The following is a 26,132-nucleotide window of genomic DNA, read 5'->3' on the forward strand; positions in this document are numbered from 1 at the left end:
GCCTTTATGAAGCTGCTATATCTCAGCTTGCCTCCAAACATTCTGCTCCTGTAGAATTTCCTCACCTTCCCAGGATAGAGACAGTCCTAGGGCCTTGCTGTGGGAACAATATAATAAGGTGTCAGAGAGTGGGAAAATGAGGCATAAAGAAGCACCCTGTTCCAGCCTTCCAGGCCCAGATATGAAAACAGAACCCAGATTTCTGTTCTTATTTACCATATTTTTTGCTCTATAAGATGCACCAGACCACAAGACGCACCTAGTTTTTGGAGGAGGAAAACAAGAAAAAAATATTCTGAATCTCAGAAGCCAGAACAGCAAGAGGGATCGCTGCGCAGTGAAAGCAGCAATCCCTCTTGCTGTTCTGGCTTCTGTGATAGCTGTGCAGCCTGCATTTGCTCCATAAGACGCACACACATTTCCCCTTACTTTTTAGGAGGGAAAAAGTGAGTCTTACGGAGCAAAAAGTACGGTATTTAGGTTTTGACAGCATGGGTACAAATTTCAACCCTATTTTCAGCCAGTGCATTGCAACTTTTTAAAAAAAAGGAATTAGAAAATTTGAAATTTATTTATTTGGTTTTTTAGATTAAAATTTTATAGTCACATATCCAACATACAACATAAAAACAAGATTCCAAGGAATCTCTTGGACTTCCTACTGTTAATCATTTGTTCCTGCATCTTTTATAATAATCCAAATCTTTTATCACTCCATTGTATCCAAAATTCACCATTAAACTATACCATTAATCCTACTAATGATTTTAACTGTTTACAATTGTCTTTAAGATAAGTTATAAATTTTCCCCATTCCTTATTAAAAATGTTGGTCTTCCTGATTCTCATTTGTTTCATGCGTGCTCTCTTCAAAGTATTGTTTCCTTCTTTTCTGCTGGCTCCATTTCTTTTCATCTGAGTGGTCTCTGAATCCCTCTCTTCCGCCTTTCATCTAAATGCCTCGTGCTTCATAAAGAGTAGCCCTGTTGCTAAGAGCTCCAGGACTTTTGCCACCAATGAAATACATCTCGTTCCCAATGTACCTCCACGTGGGCAATGCCTCAAGGCATCGGGTCTCTAGCGGACATTTTGCTAGACAGCACTCTCCCCTATAGGGGAGAAAAATGTTTCTCTTCACCAAGACTGGAGTTGCTCAGAGGCTGCTGGGAGAACTGATTTCTCTTCACCTTGCCCTGGCTCCATCTGCCCCTTCTGAGAAGTGGGAGCTGTGATTGAAAGAGGCACCTGTTGGCTTCCTGATAAAAATAGGAGCGTCCAGTTACCCATCACAGTAGGGAGGGTGGGTGTATCAACAGAGTAGTAAACAATGAGAAAAGGCACAGCATGCACAGTGGAGGGGGGAAGAGAGGCTGAGAGGAGGCCAGGAGGAGGAAGCAGGAGAAGGAGAGAGCAAGGGAGAGACTGAGCAGAAGACCAGCCGCTTGGTAGGTGCAACCTCATTTCCAAAGCCCCTCTTTTCCCAGCAGCCCACTGCAAGGGTTCAGTACTCGAAAAGAACTGTTTGTGTGCATGAGTCTAGATAAGTGTTCATTCTGCAAACATGCCGGGATGGGCAAATGGTGGCTCTGGAGCCATATTCAGGTCCCAAGTACAGCTCCTGGACACTCAAGAGAGAATGATAGAGGTGGAAGTCCACCCTGTGCATTGCTCTCCTGTTCATTCAGGGCCCAAGGAGCAGAAACAGCCACAAAAAGTGAGGCAAAGTAGGGCTACAGATGAGGCTGTGTGGGACTACTTAGCATCTCTGCAATATGGGCCCTTCTTCAGGTATGGAAGGGGCCTTTTCAGCAGTGACTCCCTCATGGGAATAGACTCCCAAAAAGAGGCTTACCTGGTGTCTATGCTGATGCTATTTGGTTGCCAAAGACCTTTCTATGTCCGTAGGCTTTTTAATATAACCTATTTTTACCTCTACTGCTCCTCTTTATTTATTTAACGTCTGCACTACCTGCTTCTTCCAAGGAGCTCAAGGTGGTATACATGGTTCTCCCCACACCCCATTTCACCCTCACAACAACCCTGTGAGGCAGGTTAGGTTAAGAGATGGTGACTGGCTGAGTGGCGATTTGAACCCTGGTCCCCCAGTTCACAGTCCCACAATCTGAACATTACGATGAAGGCTGAAGCCTTATCCTTGCCAGGGAATCGTTTGCCTGCATCCCCAGGGCCGAAGAGAGAGCAAAAAGCACCAGGAAAGATTCTTCTTTGGAGAAAAAAAAGTTTTATTGAAATCTGTGCACAGAGGTGGCCAGGGGGATCGTTCCCAAAAGACTGGCCCATAGATACAAATAAACAAGCATCTTTATACCTGAGAGTCTGCCCATCTCTTCCCACCTCTTCAAATTCTCCAATCAGCTAGCAAGGTTAAGCTTATTCCCTTATATGGCATATGGCTATCTGACCAGCTAAGCCCCCCTCCTTCCCTTGTTCGTGTGTTCTTCTCTTGAGTTACTGCAACAGGAAGCTGCAATAGGAAGCTGCAATAGGAAGCGGCCGCCTCGCTCTGTCTGACCACATACGGTAAATAGATGCGGTTTCTGCTTAGCTGGCAAGCACAGGAAATGGTTTTGCTGCTGTTTGCTTGCAACTGCAAAGCAAGATTAAGAGAGGATTTACTGAATTTATTTCAGGAATTTTCTTCAGGTACAGGGTCCAGGGATTACTGATAGCAATCCCCTTCCTTAGGCACAAAGTGCAATCCCTACACCTCTCCCTTCACTCCCTCCTCTTCTTATGAACAACCTAATACTTAGGTTCGTTCTGGCCTCTCGGGTTCATAGTATTCCTGGAGGAGAGCAGTGAGGGCCATGACACGGGGCCCCATCCTGCGGGACATCATCTTCCCCATCATATTTTGCACACATTGCATCAAGCAGGGCATACAGAAGCAGAAAAGCAGTAAGATTATTCCTACCCAGCAACTCCTCCCCTATTACTTGAAGCAACTTTCCTGCTACCCAACCATCATGAACGCAAATTGCGTAACCCCACGGTCGCCTATAAGAATCGTAGATATAATGGCAACCACAAGAATAAACCCAAGCGTTCAAGGGACGTTCAGAAGGGGTCAGCACGTCAAGAGGGGTAAAGTTGTCTGGGCTTAATAAAATCAGTCCAGGGGGAGCTGCGCCTGGATTGTCTGGTTGTCGGGTAACTACGGTGGGAGCGCTGCCTGCGGGCGCCCCTCCCATCCACCTTCTTCAGCCGTGCGTAGAAGGGTCAGCGTCCGGAGTGACCCTAGCAAGGCGGTCGTCTAGCGCTCTTCTGGAGATGGTTAGCTTCAGAGGATCATCAGGATTTGGTGTAACTGTCCAATCTAAAATAGCCTTCTTCACTTAAGTGTGGTGGACCCAAGGGGTGATGCCGGTGACTTTAACAGTGGTGGGTGTGGACAGCAGGACAGTGTGGGGACCCTTCCAACACGGTTGTAGAGGTGTCTGGGCCCAGTCTTTGATCCACACCTCGTCACCCGGCTCGAACTGGTGCAGGGGTTCAGTCAGAGCACACGGGGTGCGTTCGTGGGTCCACCTATTAGAAAGAGAAAAAAATCTCGGGAGAATTACTGCACATAATTATCAAACTGCACATTTTGACTAGCATGGGGGGTTATTGCAAAACTGAGTGGACAAAGGCTGGTCCATTGTCAGATCCTATTGACCTAGGTAGTCCATAGCGGGGAATGATCTTCTATAACAGGCAGCTGGTTACCTCGGACGCCCCCTCAGTTCTGGTAGGCCAAGCTCCAACCCATCCTGTATACGTGCAGACCACCACAAGCAGGTAGCGGTATAGTCCACAGTGGGGCAATTCAGTGAAATCCACAACAAGGTCTTCCATGGGTGCAGTTCCACTATGCTGAATCCCCGGGGGAGCCAAGGGTCCGGTTCTGGGATTATTCTTTTGACATAGCGGGCACTTCCTGGAAATCTGGGCTGCCAGTTGATAAAGGTGGGCTATGTAGAAGCACTGCTTCAGCTGTCTGGTTGTGGCATCTGGTCCCATGTGGGTGGACTCATGGTATCTCTGAGTAATCTGCCGAGAAAGGGACTCTGGGATCCATATTCTGTCATCATGAGTAAGGTACCATCCTTCTTTGGACATGGTCAGCCCCTGGGCATCTGCAGTGTCCCTCTCCTTTTGGTGTATATTGGCTTATCAGCGGTGTTCAAGATCCTTCCAGGGACCAGTGCTCCAATAACTGACGCTGGGGGCTGGTTCCCGGGCTACTTCCTTGGCCACTCTGTCTGCTAGTCGGTTTCCTCTGACCACTTCTCCTAGTCCAGTCTTGTGTGTCCATAACAGTGTACCACTGCTACTGCCTCAGGTTCCCATACTGCATCCAGGAGGTCCAATAAGGCTTGTGGGTGGGCCACCTGATTTCCTCTGGAGGTAAGCAAACCTCTTTCCTTCCACAAGGCTCTGGTGAGCGCTGTTATTTATGCCAGCCGGGCCGATGTTCCAGGCGGGAGTGGCTGCACTTCGATCACTTGGTCTTCCAAGGCTACCACTGCATAGCCTGCTTTTCGCTGTCCAGCCTTAACAAAGCTGCTTCCATCCACAAACCATGAAGGCCAGTGGGGGTTTGCTTCATCTTTAAGGTCAGGCCTGCTAAAATATTCTTCATCCATTACTTCAATGCAATCGTGCATCTGCTCCTCACCTTCTCCTACCGGGGACAGGGTAGCTGGGTTGAGGGCGGTGGTAACCTGGAACTTCAAACGCGGATGCAGCAGTAACATCTGGCACTTTCTCATCTTCGCTTGGGAGAGAAAATAGGTACCCTTCATGTCAAGCAGAGCTGGGACTGCATGCGGGGTCACACAAACAGTGTCTTGGCCAAAAGTAAATTTGTCTGCTTTGTTCAGTAGGGTGGCTGCTGCCACAACTGCTCTCATGCATGGCGGTAAGCCTTGTTCTGTAGGCGTCAGGCGCTCAGATAGGTATGCCACTGACTGTTGCCAGCTTCCCAATTTTTGGCACAAAACCCCTTTCGCCGTCCCTTGGTCCTCATCCACGAATAGAGTAAAGGGTTTCTCAGGGTTTGGGATGCCAAGCGCTGGGGCTTGCTGTAGTGCCCTCTTCAATTCACGAAGGCTTGCTGTTGTTTTGTGCCCCAAACAAAGGGGTCTCTCTCAGTTCCTCTGGTTGACTCATGTAGAGGCTTGGCAATGATGCTGTAATTAGATATCCATATCCTACAAAATCCTGCAGACCCCAGAAAGCCACGGAGTTCTCTGCAGTTCTTTGGCTCTGGTATCAGGATAATAGCCTGCTTCCTTTCTTCACTGTTAACAAAGGGGTGTTCCACTGTGATTGGCATTGTCTTAAAATGCCATGGCGAAGTAACCGCTCTAAATGGACCCATACTCCTTCTGCAGCTCGCCGGGGGATTGGGTACTGGTTTACTGCCACGGGGTTAGCAAATGGCTTGGGCTTCACAATTATTGGTGGGATATTCTTTGCCATTCCTGGGGGGTTCACTTGTTCCAGAATACTGGCGGGGATGGGTCCCTCCTCTTCTTTTACCATCATCAGGCGCCAATGTTCCCTCAAGGGTGCCTCCACAACCAGTTCCCCAAGTGACATAGTGGACAATGTGGCTTCTCCCGATGGCTTAAAAGTAATTTGGGCTTGCAACTTTACCAACAAATCTCTTCCTAATAATAGAATAGGGCATTCTCTCTTCCAGTGCCCTTCCTGTCGGCAGATGGCGCACTGATTCCTCCCCAGACGGCTTCGCCCTCCTCCCCGGGCACTTCCTCTTTCCTGAGGGGTGGGGGTGGCTGCCTGTAATGCTATCAGCTTCTTTGTTTTATACTTCTGCTTTTTTCTCTGGGCCTCATCTCTCTGATTGCAAGTGGTTTGAGCTATTTTCAACATCTATTCCAGCCCATGGCCGATGAACCCCTCAGGCTTCTGGATTTTTTCTTTTGGCGAATATCGGACGCTGCCTGAGCTACAAAGGCAGCCTTTATGGCAATATCATCTGGGTTCTCCTCAAAGGTAGGGTTCTAATTTCTCCAATTGCACACATCAGCACTTGAAAAAGGCACATGTTGGACTGTATAAGTGCATGGTGGTGCTTCCCCACCCTGTCCTGGGGGGCTGGTGGGTCATACACTCTGCGTAGAGGCATCATTGCAGTCCCACCCTTTTTCTGTGCCTTATGAGACTTATGGAGGGACGCCCTGGTTTCTGCTTCTATCCATTCCTTCTGTGCCAACAAATGGGAACTAACATCCACTTCTTTCGCATAGGGTTGTAGATACTGTTGCAATCTCAATGTCTGATACTGTGTCCACATTTTTTCCTTTCTTTGCTAACTCAATTAGTCCCTTCATAAACTCCTCATCATCCTCTTCCTCTTCTCAATTTGAACCCAATCATCATGCTTCGTAGCTGCTTTCCAGTTGGTTAAAAAGCATTTCAGAGGACTACGTTAGCTTGCCCCAGACCCCCCCCCCTTTTTTTTTTTTTTTTTTTTTAGATACTCCGCTCCTAACCGGGCTTAAGATCCTTTCACACACCAACCACTACAGGCTGTGACTTAGCGAACTCGCGTTGCTAAGAAATGCACAGCCCTGCAATCGCTCGGCCAAGGGGACGCTAAGCCCCGGCCCACACTTGACAATTCAACCACTGGAGTATCTGACATGCAACATACAAAACACACCCCAATATAATTCCAACATGCAACACACAAAACACACCAAAATAATTTTCCCTCTGTTTCCCCCTTCCCCAACCCCACCGGCGGCACTCCACTGCCACCTCTGTTTCCCCTTTTCCCCTTTCCCGTCTGGCGGGGCGGCACCTTATTGCCACGGCCAGTTCCTTTGTTCCTTTTCTCTGGCGGCACTCTACTGCTCACAGCCAGACCCTTTATCCCTTTTCTGGCGGCACTCTACTGCTCACAGCCAGAGGAAGCTGATCGGGCTTCCTACCACGCCCTTTCCCTTAGGGCTTACCTGCACTCCGCTGCGGACCTCTCCTTCGGCCGTCCTCTTTTCTCCCTCGACCAGGGGTGTCTCCACTCCGGAGCGGTGTGGCCGGCTCCCCCCACGAACAGGCAGGGGTGCGCACTTGGAGCCGCGAACGCCGGTCCGGAGCTGTTCACCGAGGTCGGGCCTGGCCCTCCCCGGCCCCCTGGGGTGGGGCAATTTCCCGGCCAACGCACCAAAATGAAGGCTGAAGCCTTATCCTTGCCAGGGAATCGTTTGCCTGCATCCCCAGGGCCGAAGAGAGAGCAAAAAGCACCAGGAAAGATTCTTCTTTGGAGAAAAAAAAGTTTTATTGAAATCTGTGCACAGAGGTGGCCAGGGGGATCGTTCCCAAAAGACTGGCCCATAGATACAAATAAACAAGCATCTTTATACCTGAGAGTCTGCCCATCTCTTCCCACCTCTTCAAATTCTCCAATCAGCTAGCAAGGTTAAGCTTATTCCCTTATATGGCATATGGCTATCTGACCAGCTAAGCCCCCCTCCTTCCCTTGTTCGTGTGTTCTTCTCTTGAGTTACTGCAACAGGAAGCTGCAATAGGAAGCTGCAATAGGAAGCGGCCGCCTCGCTCTGTCTGACCACATACGGTAAATAGATGCGGTTTCTGCTTAGCTGGCAAGCACAGGAAATGGTTTTGCTGCTGTTTGCTTGCAACTGCAAAGCAAGATTAAGAGAGGATTTACTGAATTTATTTCAGGAATTTTCTTCAGGTACAGGGTCCAGGGATTACTGATAGCAATCCCCTTCCTTAGGCACAAAGTGCAATCCCTACACCTCTCCCTTCACTGACACTTTTACAGATTGCTTTTATGATGCTCTTTTAAACCCTGTTGTCTTCAGTGCTTTGTCTTAAATCGGGAGCCAATGAAAGACTGAGTAGGTTTCCCTAAAATGAATATTAGAGTTATCTCATATTTTATGGGCAAAGGTTCTGTTTCTTCACCTTCTGAATTTTTGCCTGTCACAGTTGAAAGTGGTTTCTGATGGAAAGATGCAGTAATGTGCAATATTGTACCTGCTGAATTTCTGGCTGTTGCACAGTGGGTTCAAGCAGGGGTAGCCAATATGGGGCCTGTCAGTCATTGTTGTCCCCCGCCCCCCATCATCCTTGACCATTGGCAGTGTTGGCTGAGGCTGGTGGGAGCTGGCTCTCAGGAGAGGGCTTTTGGTGAGTGGCTCTGGTTTAAACATATTGGCCACAGTGCCCTAGACCATTATTTGATTCCAAATGCACATATGCTGGCAAGCCAAGAAAATTCCATTATCATTATTTGTATGTACTGGGAAGTAAGGTACTTGGAGACAGCCTGCTTCCAGACAGAGGCTTAATTTGCAAACGAGACACTGAGATATTGCAAATGGGATATTGGCAACAGAGCTGGGGTTTCGGGTTGTTGGGTTTTTATTTATTTATTTATTTATTTACCAGCTTTTCCCCGGGAGAGGCAACTTCAGATGAAATGGGAGATATAGGCTGGCGCTTTAATGGCAACGAATTGGCTGCTAAGACCCTGCATGCATGAAGAACAGTGATGCCACAATAAACCCTGTCTGGAAACACCCTCCCACTGTATTCACTGGGGCTTACTCTCAGGAAAGCCTTCATGATCTGCCTCCAACTATCTGGTAGTACAAGGAGCTGAGCTTGAATAAATCTCAACAAGCCAACTAGTTTTCTTATGCCTCCAATAATCCATTTCAAAATCTTGGAAGGCGTACAGTCACCCACCACCTTTGTGCACCTATATTCTCAGGGGAAAGATGAGCAGAGATGCCAAAGCTCCTCAGGCTCAATCTCAGAGCCCTGGTGGATCAGGCCCATGGCCCAACTAGTCCAGCATCCTGTCCTCACAGTGGCCAACCAGATGCCTGTGGGGAGCCTAGAAGCAGGATATGAGCATAACAGCACTGTCCCCCCTGTGGTTTCCAGCCACTGGTAACCAGAAGGATGCTGCCTCTGATTGCAGAGGCAGACCATGAATGAGGCTTTTGTATATATGGCCAAAGGCCACGTCAAACTTTGCTCCCTTGCTTCCTGAGCATCCAGGGCAGTCTGTGAATTGGGGAAGGCCTGTCGCTCAGTGGTAGGTCAAATGTATTATGTGTGAAAAGTCCCAGGTTTACCTCCCAGAATCTCCTGGTTAGGCTGCCCAGGTGAAAAAGAGGGAATTCAGCAGGTATAGTTACAGAAATTTCCTCTTTTACACTACTATTCAAGGTATAGGGGCCCTGGCTTCTTTTTCATCTAGTCACTCGATTCCAGGAAGAGCTGGAAAAAATCTCTATCTAAAACCTTGGAAGACCATTGGTTTGACTGGTGTAAGGGATCTTCCTTTATTTCTAATGAGCAGTTTAATTTGATGGAAGGAGTTTTAGGAGGGTCTCTGTGAAGACTGGTTTCTTTTCAGCTTTACAGATTGGGAAAACAGCTGAGGCAAAATTCAAGGCAAAATTGATGCAGAGCCCCATAATTCCTGAGCTCACCCCATTATCCATTAGTCAGCTCAAACAACAGCTAATAATCCTATTTCCTTCAATTCTAGGAAAACCTTCGTATGCATTGTGACTGGTCAGCCATACTAGTTGAAGGGTTCCTTTCTTCAGTGAACCCAAAGTTGCTCCCATCACTCAGTCATGCCACCACTGAGCACCCCTGAGCGGAAAAGAATGCTTGTATAGTATTCGCAGTCGGTCTAGTTCAGCAGATTTCCATGTCTGAAGAACACCAAACAATTTCAGACAAAGCAAGGATAGAAAGTGGCCATCACTGTCTATTGTGTGATGTCCATAGTTTTAACAATGAACTGTGGGAAGATGTACTTTCTTTGTCTATCCTGAATCTCACAACATCCAGGTGCTAGTGTTATGAGAGAGAAAAACGTTTCTCTGTCCACTTTCTTGCACTGTTCCTGTTACTCACCTTTTCTGTAAGCCCAAAAGCCCCAAATGTTGTCAACTTTCTTCATGGATGAGTTGTTCCACCCCCTTAGGTGTTTTGCTGGGATCCTGCACAAGGTCCCTGGTTCAATCCCTGGCATCACCTGGCAGGACTGGCAGATCCCAGTCTGAAATCCCGAAGAGTCACTTACAGTCAGTGTCAACAACACTAAGCTAGGTTGGCCAATGGTCTGATTCAGTATAAGGCAGCTTCCTAAGCTGCCATAGTGTGAGAATTTAGGGTGCCAATGAATTGTGTAGGTGCCTGTGGGAAATCTAAGAATGGAATAGCAATCGGTGGGTGAGGATAAGATTGAGGGACATTTGTAGGGACATGAGATCACAGCAGGGGCTGGCCAGGAAGGGCTGGAGGGGTGCAGGCGATTGCTTCTGCATAACTGCTCAGATGTCTTGATACTGAAGCTGCCAATACAGCTTTATTGGGTAAATTGCACAGTCTTAGCTGGCAGCAGAGCTGCCTTTCCCCTCTAGTCCTCGTTTCCTGTATAAGAGCTTCCTTCTCTGAAGGTGTCAGAATGCTTCCTAGAGTCTCTCTCTGCATAGGGCTCTGACAGGCCTTACTGTGCTAACAGCACTGCAGAAGCATTAAGAACTGGGGTCGGTGTTCAAACCCTTTAAGCGTGGGCTGCACTGACAACGAAGCAGCGTTAATGACAAGAGTGTTTATTTGAGGAGTGATGAAAACAAATTGTCAGTAAGCTGAAGTCTGGGGTGAATGTGATTCAACCCAGCAATCTAAAAGCATTCCCAGCCACCTAAGGTAATTCCATCCATACTCACACACACACTTAATGTCAATATTCCCACCCATACCCCAACTGCCATTTAGTGCTCCCTTCAGCTCCCCACTCCCTTACCTTAACATCCATTACTTCAGTCGACCCCCCTCCCCTCCCCTCCAAACACAAACCCCAAACATGGTTCCTTAACGGCACTGTAAGATGGCACAAGAGCTACAGAAGAGGGATAAGAATGTGTGGCCTCCTTAACTGAAAGAGCTCTTTCATTTTCAATGCAATCCTACAAACGAATAGTGCTTAGTGGTATAATGGTGTTGGACTAAGACCTGGGAGACCAGGGTTCAAATCCCCACTCGGCTGTGAAGCTCCCTGGGTGACTTTGGGCCAGTCCCTCGTTCAATCTCAGCCTTGCCTACTTCACAGGGTTGTTGTGAGGATAAAATGGGGAGGGGTATATGGACCACCTTGAGCTTCCTGGAGGAGAGATGGGATATGAATGTAATGAATAAATACATAATCCCAAGTCCCACAGAGTTCAATGGGACTTATTCCTGGGTAAGAACATGTAGGATCATTGCCTTAGGAAGACTGAGCAGCTCTTTGCTCAGATGTTCTGGGCATCCTGACCTCTTGACTGTATCTGAAAATGTCAGAGGGTTATTTTTAGCAGGTGACAGCGCAGCTCACCTGCCCCTTCTCCCTATAATTGCCTCTTGCACGTTACATCCCTGAATCACTGGCTGCTCCTGGCGTTTGTCAGCAGGTTTTATTTAAAGATGATTTACTAAGTGACAAGGAAGGAGTGGGTAGGGGCTTACCCCTGCCTCCTCGCCTTAAAGGATCTATGAAGTTCTGCTTCAGATAGGTGGCTGCTGTTTTGCAGGGCTGACCAAAGTGTGAGGTGGCTGCCTGAGGCAGCTGATTTGGGTTGTTATTATGAATGGACGGCACATTTTTAGTTACTTAATTTATTGTAATATATTTTCTGCCTGGGAGGGGTGCTCAGAGGATTTGCTGCCCCACATGCTCAACAACAATAATAATAATAATAATTTATTATTTATACCCCACCCATCTGGCTGAGTTTCCCCAGCCACTCAAAATAACTCATCCAGCTTTTGAGACTATTATGTACCTCAGCTTGAGGAGAGGGCTCACCATTTGCTGCTCCACCTTGGGCAGCAACACGTATTGGCCCAGTCCTGGTGCAAGGCTTGCCAGGGATTCTCGTGACTAATTTAGCCTTCTGCGTAGCTTTGCCTGTCTCCGTAGAAAGAAGCTGGATTAGGACACATGTTGGGCAGGATCTACGCCAAGCCATACTTATGAGCCCACCGGATTCCTGAACTATAAGCTAGGCTGCTTCCTTTACTTAGACACAGGTTGATTCACATCAATGCATGCACCATTCACTGGAATATGTGAAGCAAGAAGATTATCCAGATGCTATTCTAAAACACCCAAGTATTCTATATTACCTTCTGGCTGAAAATTATTGTCTACCACATTGTGGGGATGGCGCAGTCACACCATTTCCTTGAGCGACAGAGACATTTAAAGCAGCACCATGCGTGAAACAAGAATCTATGTTCACTGCCTCGAGTGTAATTACCTTCTCACATAGTTATATCACACACAGCAAGACCCCTGGCCTGGCTGGGCTCCTGCTGTGTAGCTTAATATTTCCATAGCTCTTAAAGACTATTTATAACATACACCCAGCAGAGGGCATCCCTTTTACTCTCCCCCCGCCCCTCCAGTACTGCTGGTGGAATTCTTGGTGAAACTTGAGAAGGAAGTATTTGTATTCCAAAAGGTGTAGTATAGCAGGGATGGGGGAATCCGTAGCTTTCCAGGTATTTGCTGGACTACAGCTCCCATCATTCCTAGACATTTGCTATGCTGGCTAGGGCTGATGGGAATTGGAGTCCCATGACAACTAGAGGGCCACCCCTCTTCTATGGGCCACCTCACACATGTAAGGTTACCAGATTTTTTCCAATGAGTCCTGGGACACTTTTCAATTTCAATGGATTTTGTATGGGGACTGGTTTGTAAATTTGGGGACTGTCCCCGGGGACGTCTGGTAACTTTAATGTATGCTGATCACAGGATGACTGCCACAGACACAGATTACTTGCATGTGTGAATAGGCCACCATAGATAGATTTGTCACAATGCCTCAAAAATCCAGTGCTTTTCAATGGAGTCGCTCATGTAGCTGCCGGTTATCAAGCAAAGAGAAGTCAAGTGTTAACTATGTACCTGGGGGATTGCGAAGGGCAGATCCTTGCTATACATTTAAAGCATATTCAACAAACATTTAAAGTGCATGACTCCCGCCCGCCCCCCAAGAATCCTGGGACCTGTAGAGAACTACCATTCCCAGCACCTTTAACAAACTACAGTTCCCAGGATTCTTTGGGGGAAGTCGTGCACTTTAAATGTGCTCCACAAAGATCGATCGTCGTCTCCTTCATCTGATTATCAGCCTCCATACAAACACCTTTCTGAGAATCAGGCTAGACAATAAAGGCCTAGTCTCCAACCCTGTTACCACCACTAGAGGGGTAAGACAGGGTTGTCTATTGGCTCCAGCATTGTTTAGCTTTTACATTAACTCACTGGTGACTCACATGGCCAATGATGCTTTCCACCCCCCCAAATTAGCAGGCCGATCTCTGAATGTTCTTTTGTATGCGGATGACGCCGCACTTCTTGCCAGATCCCCTATTGGACTGAGGAGAATGTTGCAAGCTCTACATGAATACTGTGATCAGCATGAGCTCCAACCCAACTATGCTAAGACCAAGATCATGGTCTTCTCTGCCCGACCGAGACTCCATCGATGGTTGATGAACGGGATCCCCCTAGAGCAGGTTAACTGCTTTAAATATCTGGGACAAGTAATACGGTCAAATAGGTCTTTTCTGGCCCATAGAGACTATATAACAACTAATGCATCTAAAGCAGCCATCCAGATTAGATCTCTATATGCTAAGAATCAGGCTCAATCAGTGAAGATAGCTTTGAGACTCTTTCAAATGAAAGTCCTCCCCCTTCTTTTGGTGGGCATCTCTTTAGGCTCCCGTAGGGATTTTTTGAAACTGGATTCTATCCAAACGCGATTCCTTAGAGCCATCCTTAGGATTCCCCCCTCGGTAGCGGGTGCGGTTATGAGATTAGAGGTCGGCTGGCAGGCTCTACGGTATGTGGCCTTGAAGACGAAGCTCTGGCTATGGCTCAAGCTTTGTTTTAAACCAGTGGGTATTGCCCCCTTGATATTGAGGGACGATTTCCAATCATCGTGGGAAAGGGAGGTCATTAACGAGGTTCAATCCTGCGGATTGTCTCACCTTTACTTTGAGTCTATGACGTATAATCAAGCTAGAGCTGTGATCTCCCGGAGACTGAGTGACATTGCCAGACAAGAGGACATAGCCCTGGTAAAACCAGGGATGTTCCTAGGGGACCAGATTTATCGGACCATACCAGCCCCCTACCTTGCAGAAATCCACTATGTTGAATACCGCAGACTTCTTACAGCGGCTAGATTAAATGTCCTTGACTCTGCGATATTGTGGGGAAGGTACAGGGGAGTACCATACGCCCAGAGAACCTGTCATTGTGCCATGGGTGTGGTTGAGTCCACCGAACACATTCTCTTGACTTGCCCTTCTTATGCAGAGCTTAGACAAAATTTTATAGTCCCACACCTATGTCAATTTAGCTTCCTACCCGGAGAAAACCAGGTTTTATACTTGCTGAATAATGTCACTAGAGTTATACCTTCCTTGGTGGCCAAATTTCTTTTTTTAGCTTTTAAGCGTCGCAAGACTATAATTGATTGTATTGATATGGGGCTATCTGTTTAGCCCATTTTAGTGCTGGCTAAGTTTTAAAATCTTCCTGGATGTTTTAACTGTGTATTGACAAATGTACTTTTTCTGACTGACGGTCGAATAAAAGGTTGATGATGATGAATGTAAATGTGCTCCGGATATGCATGAAATGTATACCGTGTGCCTGCCCTAATAGTTGCAACAGTTGGTATCAAAGAGTGACATATTTTAGCCCTCTGATTTTCACGTTTTGTCCCTTGCCCTGTGAATTTCCAGAACTGGAGCTGGAAGAGGCCACCAGCTTCATCGTCCACTGAAGCAGCCAGAGGAACTTGACACCATGGAGGCCGAAGGCACTAAGGAGCAACAGGAGGAGAGCCAGCAAATCAATGGACTGGAGCAACAGAGCAAGTCAGGAGATGCTCAGGTTGAGGCTCATGGAGAGAGTGAGGCTGGGAAAACAGAGGCTGCTGCTGGGAAGGAGACCAAGGATGAGAATGAGCCTGCAGGAAAGGCTTCGGGGGCCGAGGAGATGCTGGGATCTGAGACCAAAGAGAAAGCAGAGGAAGCCGGAGAAACCAACCAGGCAGCCTCTGAGGATAGAGTGGCCGTGGGTGTATCTGGAGCAGAGCCCAAGGAAGAAGCCGAGGTTTCTGGAACACCAGAAGAACGGCAGGAAGAGAAAGGAGCAAAAGCTGATGCCTTGGAGAGAAACACCAGCACTTCCAGCGCAGAGGTGGGAACAGAGTGCGTTTCACTCCCTGTCTTGTGCATCTCATTCCCCTGGCTGGCTTCTCTTGCTCTCTTTTAGCTTCTATGTTAGTTTCTTTCCTTTATAGCAGCCTTCACTGCTCCAGATGTTTAGGACTACAACTCCCATCAGCCCCAGCCAGCACCCCGATTCTGTGTAGGTCTATTGCACCTCTTTGTCTTTAAGGTTCCCTGAGACCTTTTGCATTTCCTATAACTCCCAATAGTTAGTTAGTAGCTTTATATGCTGCCTTGAACCCCATATTGGAACTCAAGGTGGTGTCCATGGGATTTCTGGCTGGTCCCCCACCCTGGCAGTGGCCGGACACAAAAGCAAAGCAGGCCATGCAACTGCCAGGGGGCTGGACCAGCCGTCTGAGCCAGAAAGAAAAACAGAAGATGAACGAGACTGATTTTAGGAGGAATTTATGCACATACAATTGTGTCAGCCACTCATTTCTGTCTCCATGTGTAAGTGGCTCCTTTGCAAAGCTAAGGCACCAGGTTTCAAAATAGTTTCTGGGAAACACTGAGGGTGCAGGAAAGAACATAGATATGCTCTGGGAATGGTGAACAAGGTGACAGGTAAATGTCTCACCCTACAATTCATGGAGACTATCCACAGGGCTTGGCTTATGTATAAGGTTTTCATTCTGTCTTATCGCATATGGCCCCAAGGCAGCTTACAATTGGTTGTTGGTGGTGCTGGGTGATACCTGCTTTTCAACATTGTAATATATCATCGACTAAACACCACAATATACCGATATATCACAATGTCTGAAATAAGGATGGAACTATGCAGAAGCGAATGGGGTAATGTCCTGGCAACTGCTCCTGATTAGGGGGTCTAAAACTGATATACTTTTACTTACTGTTAACATATTGTTACAACTGTTATTTTATAGTACAGAACAACAGGGGCAACAGCAATCATGAGAGAAGTGACGATCGGCTTCTTAGTTTTCCTCACATCACGATGTCTTTTTACATAGCATGCAGACACTGGGATTCACAGTTTATCGCCATGTCAAATATAATGAAATTATGTCAGATATTATGAAACCATTATCACGATGTGGACTTCAAACCAATTGGGGATGATGTATTGATATATCACCCAGCCCTAGATGTTGGACTCCAGATTAATGTTGGGTTCACTCCTTATCCCACAAGACAGTGGAGCTTACAATAACCGCACTGAAAATGTGTTTTGGCGTGTCCCTTCTCTCTTATTCATGTAGGGCCGAACTGGCAGCACTTCAGATGAGCCTCTCTCGCCAGAACCAGAGGAGGAGGAAGAATTCTGGCCAGAATTCTCTCCAAGTTCTCCTGAAGAGAGCCCACAAAGCCCCACAGAGTTCAAAAACGTGGAGACGGGTAAGAAAAATATGATGCAGTGCACTGAAAATTTAAACCAGAGGTGGGGAACCTGCAGCCTATGAGCCAGTCTTGACCTGCCTGACTGTTTTCACCAGGCCAAGCACACCCATTGGCTGACATAACCAGTGACATCAGTTGATGGGCGGGAGGACAGGGTTTAATCCTGCCTAGGTTGTGCTGCCCTATTCCCAGCAGGATCACACAGTCTAGGCAGCAGGATTTAATATTCTCTCATGAGCTGTTGAGCAGAGATTAAAACCCTTTGCCTGTTCTTTTCATTGGGCATGGGAGGTGAGCCACGGCTGCCACACCCACTTATTCAAGGTCACAGTTCTCCACTGCTGCCATCCACCTGTTCAAAGCAGTGCTGTTTGAAGCAGCCTCTGTCTCCTTTAAAGGATCAAAAGATACTTAGCAAAGCCACGGAGCGGATTTTGACAGGTGGTCTGCCCTGCCTGCCTGTCAATTATATACTATCACAGTGACATCACAGGATTGACAGATGTGTGGCCCCCACTCAGTTCTCAGATTGGGCCTGCAAGGCTGATCCTGAGAAGAATCTGTGCCGTGGAGCCAAAAAAAAAGGGGGGGGAAGGTTCCCCATTTAATAGGAAGTACGAAATACACTTGAGATTAAAGCTCTAGGTGGCACTCTTGATTTATTGATTGAAAAGGTACCTTTCATGGAATGTGGCAACAGACACAGAATCCTGAGAAACTCAGTTTTATTTTATTTAAAGCATGTTTCTAGCCCTCATCATTCTGAAGGCATAACTGAAAGCAAGCAGTAGCTTCACTTCCTACATACGGGAATTTCCTGCCTGACTGCATGGGATCCCTCACAGTCTTCAGTCACATTTCACAAGTTGGGAATGGGTGCAAAAGCAATGCCAAGAACAGTGATGGAGAAGTGTTCGGTGTCTGTGTGTGGTTTCCCCCTCTCCTCATGTCATTTCTCACATCATTTCAACACAAGTGTGATTTTTTTAAAGGTATAACTTTCTGTAATTCCATCTAGGAAGCACTCCTTCAGGCCCAACTGCCCCTGAAGCTGCCACGGGGAACAGCACCAGGTGAGACAGAGTCTCTGAGAGCAACCCTGGCCTAGTAGAGCTGTATTGTGTGACCCCTTGCTACACAGAAAGCACAGCTCAGCAATGATGGTGATGACAAAGATCCTGAACAATAATTGTTGCCTCATGGAGGAGTGCTGCTAGGTACTTAACGAGCTCCAGGCAGTCACAGGCCCACAACACACAAATGTCCATGAAATGCATAGTGTGCCTCTGGGCATATTAAGATGCCAGGTTGCTAAGGGCTCACCAGCACTGCATTTTGCAATGCACCCAGACATCTTGTAAGCAAAGATAGATATATGGTTGGGGAAAGGGGCAAGAGATTTGGGGTGTGAGGGGGAAAGACCACCACCACAGCCCTGTGTGTTGGGCCTGGGGACTGGAAATTCAAACATTGCCCTGCAAAGAGCACCAAGTTGAGATTTTAAGCCAGCAAAAACAATACTGAGCAATGATGGGGAACTTGCAGACCTCCAGATGTTGGACTTCCATCACCCCCTGACCACTGGCCATGTTGGCTGGGGCTGATGGGGGTCCAACCACATCTGGAGCACCCTAGGTCTCCCGCTCTTGCCTTGGAGGACCACTACCATTATAATATTTCCCCCTTCCCTCAGAGTGGCACTCGTCAGGACTGATGGGGATGCTTTTCCATGAGTGGTGAGGGGAAGGGCCTTCTCTTGGCCGCCATCTTGGCCTCTCCTCCTCCTCCTATTTTGAGAAGTTCTGGACTGAGAGGCGATCACAGGTCTACCTACTGCCAGGCCCTCATCCAATACCTCTCAGCCTTCTTGGGTTTGCTTGTTGTTTACTCGCTTTTGGTTCTCAGCACTGTAGCAGTCCCAAAGGGGGATGAAAAGCAACTGCCAGCTGCTGAGGGAGCAGCCACTGCCCAGGAGGAGAAGAAGAAGAGACCCACTTTTGACAGAAGAGAGATGACAAGGCCTCGTATGCCACCCAGAGCTCAGTCCCGCAAGGCCATCATGGATAAGTTTGGAGGGTAAGCCTGGGACTGGACCACTGGGTGCCTCCATTGCAATCCTTCGCTGATTTTCTCTTTCTCTCTCTTTCTTCATTGCCCCACAGCCTTTGTACTTCCTGCGTAGTGCATGCATGCTTCCTTCTGCCACAACTCCTAGATAGTGCAATGCATTTTAGGAGCAGACACAAAGCCTAAACCCACAAATGTTGACTAGGTTCAAGGGAACTTGCTCTCAGTTAAGGTACACAGGGGGCCAGCTTCAGTTGTTTTACACTTTTCATCAAACAGTACCACATTTGTATGCAGTCAGATATTATTTTATAATCTCTCCGTTTTTAAATGTTCATTTACCACCTGTCACATAAACATTTCCAGGAGGAGCACAAGAATAAAAGCCGTGCAGTAATTAAAATCAATAGCCAAAATATTTAAAATCGTTAACGGCAAGCTAAAAAAAGAGGCCCAAAACTATAGCATGTTCTTTATTCTGGTGCACGGATAGAGAAGGCAGCTTTAAAAGATAGCTTTGTAAGAGATTGCAAAATAGATTGTTCCATGTTAAAGAGAAAGAGCAGGGCCAGCACCACCACCTGTCCTTCTCAGGTAACTGCCAGGGCCCTCAGCATTCTGGCGCTGCTGTATGCTGCCCTGAACCACACTCAGTTTTTGATTCCTTGCCTCTGCACCAACTGGCTGGATCTAGGCGCCCTCTTCATTTCACACAGCTTCCCCACATCCAAGCATTGCTCTGGGGCATTGTAAGAAGACCTAGACATGCAGCACTGCTTGGAGTGCTGCCACCACAACCAGCTAAGCCTGCCAAAGGCAAGCACACCAACTCCTAGGGGCCAAAGCAGTGTGTCTGTGTGTGTGTGTGTGTGTGTGTGTGTGTGTGTGTGATTTTTTATTGATTTTCATTAATAATACTCCAGTTGATACAATGCCAAATCTTGCCACATCATAATACAAATAATAAAGCCAATTATACATTCCAATTTATATATTTTAAAAAGACCTCCCATGTTCTGGCCAGTCAGAGAAAGTTTTTGTTTCTTGTTCCTGCTTTTTCTGGGGCCAAAGCAGTTTTGGGCCCCTTAATGTTTTGTTTTGTTTTGTTTTGTTTTGTTTTGTTTTGTTTTGCTTTGTTTTTGAGGTGGCTGATCCCCCTCAATGTTCAGAGGATGTTCAGCTGCATCGCTGGCTCCTGGCACGTCATGTGGCATCGGGACGTCGCATTGGGCCCCCTCAGTCGTCTTGAGAAGATGGCGCCTCTGGCCAGGGGACACAGAGAAAGAAGGGGACCCAGCAAAAGACACGTTGCCCGGGTGGCCCTCAAACCTACAACTGGCCTGGATAGAGAGGTTTCTCTTGGGCAGATCAGTGAATAGATAAGAATCTAAGCAATCAACTAGAAAAAAGGCCGCAGACAGGAACCTTATTATTGTGTGGACAACATTCCAGGTGCCACATTCCAGGGGTAAATGGGGCTGGAGGGAATAGTGGGTTGAGCAAAGGATGGGGCTCTTGTAGGCTACATTTCAACAGCAAAGAAGCCAACAGGTTCTGTACATGCATATCCCTCTCCAGCCAGGTAAACAAGAGGCATTATCAGAGTTCAAGGGTTCATTCCAGCCAGGCAAAAGCTCTCAAGGAAGGCGTGCAGCAGGGATGGTGAGGGGTGTAGCCAGGGGGCAGCAGACAAAGGCCTGCATTCATTCATCTAGCCTGAGGTTACTCATCTCAAGTATAGGACTTCATCCTAAAGAGGCAGATCTGTGCCCCCAAGGCTGTCCAGTAGAGAAGAATGGGGAAATATAAATCAAATCAGTTAAATTCTATATAGTCTATGGATTCCTGAGAAGCATGTCTTTATTCTGGCTCTAGTCACTCATTATCTTCTCCCTCTTTTGGTCATTTCCCTACTTCCCTCCCCAAGGGCTGCAACCGGTCCTGCCCCCAATATCAAGAAGACAGGAGGTGCCAACACAGTGAAGACTATGTTGCTGGAGTGGTGCCGGGCGAAGACCCGTGGCTATGAGGTAATGAGTCTGTATAAACTGTGAAACTCAATGCCTCCTTAAGTGGTCCTTTAGCTCATGACCCCACTGTTCCCCAGGGATTCAGCAGGCGCCCTCATTTCCCTTATGAAGATGGTGTTGGTCATGCAACTTGTGTGTGTGTTCAGCTGTTATATGACAATAAGATGATTTCTTGTGAAATATGAGTGTATTTTTTTCCTGGTACAGAGGAATGTTCCCTGTTCTTATTAGATAGCATCAGCATCAGTGTGTGATCAATACTGTGTGATCTCCACAGTCAGTCCCAACAGGTTGTCAAAGGTGGCTGTCGCTCTCATTTTGTGTTAGGCCATGCCCCCCATGCCAGTCATTTTATGACTAGCACCCACAGCACTCTCAAAATTTGAAATGCGCCCATTGATCCAAAAGGTTGGCGATCCCTGCAATGCATGTTGGAATGCCTTGCAATAAAATTACTGACCATAGAGGCTTGTCTGAATTGTTGCTGAGAAACTGCAGATCCAGCCAAGTCATGTGGCGTTTTTAAAGACTAACAAATGTGTTATGGCACAAGCTTTTATGAACTGCTACATTGCTGCCCCGATAAATTCCTTAAAGATGCCCAAAGACTCTTTTTTGTGTTTGCTGCAACAGACTCACATGGCAACCTCACTGGAAATTGAGAAAATGTCCATGAAAAATGAAGCACTTGGAACGTTCTAGAAGGGCTATATAACTGCTTCCATTTCCCTACACTTCAGATTGTGGTGGGTTATAAATAGGCACAACATAACCTCAGGTTTATGTTAATACTCTGTGCTTATCACCCTCAGATACATTTTGTAATTCCTCAAAATAGTAGCACTATTTGTCTCACTCTCTCACACACAAATACACACCCCAGAACAGTGCAATCTTGCCAAGAACAAACTGTTGGAGAAAATGCACCTATAAACCAAACCTAAGATTCTCCCTACACAGAGGTGCCAGCCACAATGACAAATTCGTGGGATTTCCACCCACAGGTTGTTGGTTTTTTAAAAAAAAAATATCAAAGCAAATAGTAATGCATCTTTCAAGTTCCATTTGGTCACTTCTGAACTTCTGTTTCAAAGCAGTAATTGCAATATTCCCACAACTGATTATCAAGGAGCAAAAGCAGTCTGAGCTGCTGTTTGGATTTAAAAGGGCTTTGGTAGACGCTAACAATCGTGCAAGTCTTTTTCCTGACTTTAGACACTTGCTAAGCAGGCAAGTAATTTTGTTTATTACAGATTCAGCAGTCGTTCCTTCTACACATTTGTATTTTAACTGTGGTGAAAACCTGTCTTTCCCAACCATTTCAGTATTATACATGGTAATGCCATGACCACAGCTATACCAGACATCTTCAGTGCAAACAGATACGTATTCATGAGTCTCAAAGCAGAAAGAGGCAGTGTGGCTCAGTGCTAGAATGTTGGTTTGGATGTTTCCATTCCCACTCAGTCTTGATGCTCATTTGGTGCCTAACCTACATCACGGGGTTGTTATAAAGATTTTTTTAAAATAAGAACTCCATTCACATGACCCTGAAACGATTGGAAGTAAGGAGGGACATAAATGGGATGGACGAATAAGCAAACTGCTGCAGATATGCTGCTAATCATAATTAACACCTCTTGCAGCTGCTGGGGTGCAGGGCGTAGAGATTGAGTGTAAGCCCAAGGAGAGAAGACAGGTGGGCCCCGTTTATGTTTCTCTTTCTCATCCCTAGCACGTGGACATCCAGAATTTCTCCTCCAGCTGGAGCAGTGGCATGGCCTTCTGCGCTCTCATCCACAAATTCTTCCCGGATGCTTTTGACTACGCTGCACTTGACCCAGCAAACCGCAAAGAGAACTTCACTCTGGCCTTCTCCACTGCAGAGTAAGCACCTTCCCAGACCCCAGGACCCCACAAGCATAGGGCAGGTTGGGCTGGGTGGAAGAGCCAGGCCACACTTCCACATACCCACATCCTGGTGATTGTGGGTGCATTGCTGTTTGCTGCAGTGAACATGTAAACAAATTTATACTGTACCTGTTTCAAATTAATAATAATAATAATAATAATAATAATAATAATAATTCCCCCAGCCACTCTGAGCAGCTCCCAACAGAATAAAAAGGCGATAAAATATCAAATATTAAAAATTTCCCTAAATATGGCTGAATTCAGATGTCTTCTAAAAGTCAGATAGTTGTTTATTTCCTTGACATCTGATGGGAGGGTGTTCCACAGGGCGGGTGCCACTACCAAGAAGGACCTCTGCCTGGTGCATGTAACAACATTTAGGCCTTATCTACACTTACCCCCCCCCCCCCGCTCTTTCTAGGCACAGGCCCACACTTTAAAGCTCTGTGTCCTTGCAAAAGCCCGCTCTTTAAAGCTGAAGCGCAACAAACAGCAATTTGTGTTTTCCACAGATTGTTGTTTGCTTGGATTCAGATTTAAAGAACTGGCTTTCACTGGGAAAATGCCAAAGCAAAAAACGAGGGGGGGCACTCAGACACGGAGCTTTAAAGAGTGGACTTGTCTCTGGAAACTGCAGAGGAAAAGTTATGTGTGCATAACAGCAATCCAAAGCACAGCTAAACCATTTCAAACAACTGAGCAACAAAAAACAACAAAGCAATAGTTGTACATTTCAGCACAGGTTAATATCAGAGTGCAACAACAACACTTGGGTAAATAAACTTTGCACCAAAGAAATACCAACACGGGGGGGGGGGGGCGGGACAGGGTGCTATACCCAAGGAAGCCATTTCTCCTGTCTCTTGACCTCTGTAAGCAGGGTGAGCTGGAGAAGGGCCTCGGAAGGCGATCTCTGCATGCAAATAGGCTTGTTTGGGAGTAGGACAGCTTTTCCCATGCCATGCCAGCCATAGGGAGCTGTAGTCCAAAACCTCTGGTCTCTTTACACCTTCCGCATGTGCCTGAGGAACATGGCGTAAACAAAGCCAGAGTCAAAAAGCACTAATAGGGATGTCTCGCCATCCGTACCCTAGCATGTAATGTATTATATGGGCAATGGTTTCTTCATGAGTGGGGAACCTGCTGCCATCCAGGTGTTGCTGGGTTCCCAGTACCAGCAGCCCCAGCCAGCACAGCCAAGGATGTTGGGAGTTGGAATTCAGCACCCAAAGCACTGCACGTTACACACACACACACACACACACACACACACGCTTTAGATCACAGTTCTCTTTGATCCCGTGCCAACTTTCCAAAGTCAAAGGGATGGGGCGGCTTCACTGTTTTTTGGTTTAAGAGTTATGTTCAAGAGATTCCCTGTAGCATCTGTGAAGGTGAAAAAGGTGCCAAGCTAAATCTGGATGCTCTTTGCCATCCTCTTCCCAGGGAGCTTGCTGACTGTCCCCAGCTTCTGGATGTGGCCGACATGGTACGCATGAGTGTCCCTGACAACAAATGCATCTACACCTACGTCCAGGAGCTTTATCGCAGTCTGGTGCAGAAAGGGCTTGTGAAGACCAAGAAGAAATGAGAACGGAAGGCAGGCTTGCGTTTGAGGCTTACTGGAAGCTGGAGGGAAGGTTCGGCAGAACAGGTGAGAAGGGCTCCATGGAGGACCTCTTCACTAAGTGAGAGCGTAATATAATGGCCAGTAGGGGACGCGGGTGGTGCTGGGGTCTAAACCACCGAGCCTCTTGCGCTTGCCGATCAGAAGGTCGGCGGTTCAAATCCCCTTGACGGGGTGAGCTCCCGTTGCTCTGTCCCAGCTCCTGCCAACCAAGCAGTTCGAAAGCATGCCAGTGCAAGTAGATAAACAGGTACCACTGCAGCAGGAAGGTAAATGGCATTTCCGTGTGCTCTGGCTTCTGTCATGGTGTTCTGTTGCACCATAAGCATTTTAGTCGTGCTGCCCACATGACAAGGAAAGCTGTCTGTGGACAAACGCCGGCTCCCTCTGCCTGAAAGCGAGATGAGTGCTGCACCCCATAGTCGCCTTCGACTGGACTTAACCATCCGGGGTCCTTTACCTTTTTTTATATATATAATGGCTAGTAGAAATGGGGGACAGGACACTGGCTCAGTCATTATCACATTTCTGGAAGGAAGCAACCTTATTTTAACATTAATACCATGCCTTACAGAGCGGTAAGTTATAAAAAGCTCAAGAAGGATGTCAAAGACAGAGCCATGGTTTAAATCAGGGCTGCCAAACAGAATTATCTTATCGAATCCTGTGACTTCCCCAGTGAGGTCTTTGGCCTCCCTACCTCATGCTACACAATTTGCTGAACCACCTCTAGAGTTTGGAAATGATGTGTATAGTAGAGCCAAAGGGATCACCCACCAATTGCATGTCTCAAATTAGCCCCACACCCCATTAGCAGGAAAGGTATCAAAGCATATGACATCTGCAGCCAAGGGTGTCATGTTGGTTGGTGGTATTTAGTCAGTAGAAAAGGATATTTGGATGACAGGGGCATTAAAGGTGGCAGGACTGGGTGATGATGGATAGCTGTTTTGGCTGAGAGGGCTGGTGGCAGGTGTTTTGGCATGCAAGAAGCTTTTGGAGGTTTGGCAGTGGCTAGTGGGAAGAGGGGCTAAAGTGGGAGGTTATGAGCTGAAAGTGGGTACCCAGCATAGGAGTGTGAAGTGGCAATTGTGGGCAGCACTGGTGACAGGATAGTGGCAGGCAACATGTGGAAGCAAGGGACATTGCTAACCATAATCCTACTACTGGTCTCCTCCTCCAACCCAACCAGGGCAAACAAACCAGTGGGGTTTTTGGTGCAGATTATGGGTGTGGTCCATCTGTATCTTATTTGCAGGTAAGATGCCCCCCCCCCCAACCATTTTGGATTCTCCTCCTCTGCACTGGAAATTACAGCTTCCCTTAGGCTAAAGTGGGCTCAGATTCAGGATTTTCTTCTTTTGCTTTTCAGAGAGAAGGCGACATGGGATGTCCCCTGGTCTCTATTCTGCCATTTCTTTTGCGCTGCACTGGATCAAACCAAAGTGGCTTTTGCTCTAGCATCTAAGTCTGCTATACACAAACTTTCTGCCTGTGTGCTTTTGAGATGTGTGGGGAAAGGGATCGTTAACTCTGTCCCGTAGGTGCTTCTAGTCACCTTCAGCAATCTGGCCTCCAAGGAACCAAAAGGCTCTGTCATAAACGGGCATGGCGTGGAACAAGGAGGTCTCTCCAGAAATTGCCTATTACACGTACTATTCTCTTGGCTGCAAATGCTGGCAAGTCCTCCTCCAACCCGTGCTGTGCTTCTCTTTAACCTCGCTCACTTCTCCTTACCGAGCATCATTAAAGCACAACTGTTTGAAGTCCAAGGCAACTAGGCAGTGTCTGTGATTCCC

The 26,132-nt window shown here is 47.2% G+C and overlaps 1 protein-coding gene and 1 long non-coding RNA gene across 2 annotated transcripts; one reads left to right on the forward strand and one right to left on the reverse strand.

Annotated features, from left to right (window-relative positions):
- Positions 1 to 546: 546 nt before the first annotated feature.
- LOC310746211 lies at positions 547 to 13,167 on the reverse strand. Its single transcript, XR_014540516.1, has 2 exons — positions 11,856 to 13,167; positions 547 to 1,226 (listed from the first exon to the last, which is right to left on the reverse strand). It is a non-coding gene; the product is annotated as an uncharacterized lncRNA (long non-coding RNA).
- SMTNL1 (smoothelin like 1) lies at positions 1,292 to 26,105 on the forward strand. Its single transcript, XM_083626682.1, has 9 exons — positions 1,292 to 1,445; positions 14,839 to 15,298; positions 16,557 to 16,692; positions 17,714 to 17,768; positions 18,601 to 18,771; positions 20,690 to 20,792; positions 22,528 to 22,679; positions 24,153 to 24,360; positions 25,706 to 26,105. Exons 2-8 carry the CDS (start codon positions 14,903 to 14,905, stop codon positions 24,295 to 24,297), a joined length of 1,158 nt encoding a protein of 385 aa, XP_083482808.1. The 5' UTR covers positions 1,292 to 1,445; positions 14,839 to 14,902; the 3' UTR covers positions 24,298 to 24,360; positions 25,706 to 26,105.
- The last annotated feature ends 27 nt before the right edge of the window (positions 26,106 to 26,132 follow it).

This window comes from Podarcis filfolensis (assembly GCF_964270895.1).
Source record: "Podarcis filfolensis genome assembly, chromosome: 1".
Lineage (NCBI taxonomy): Eukaryota > Metazoa > Chordata > Lepidosauria > Squamata > Lacertidae > Podarcis > Podarcis filfolensis.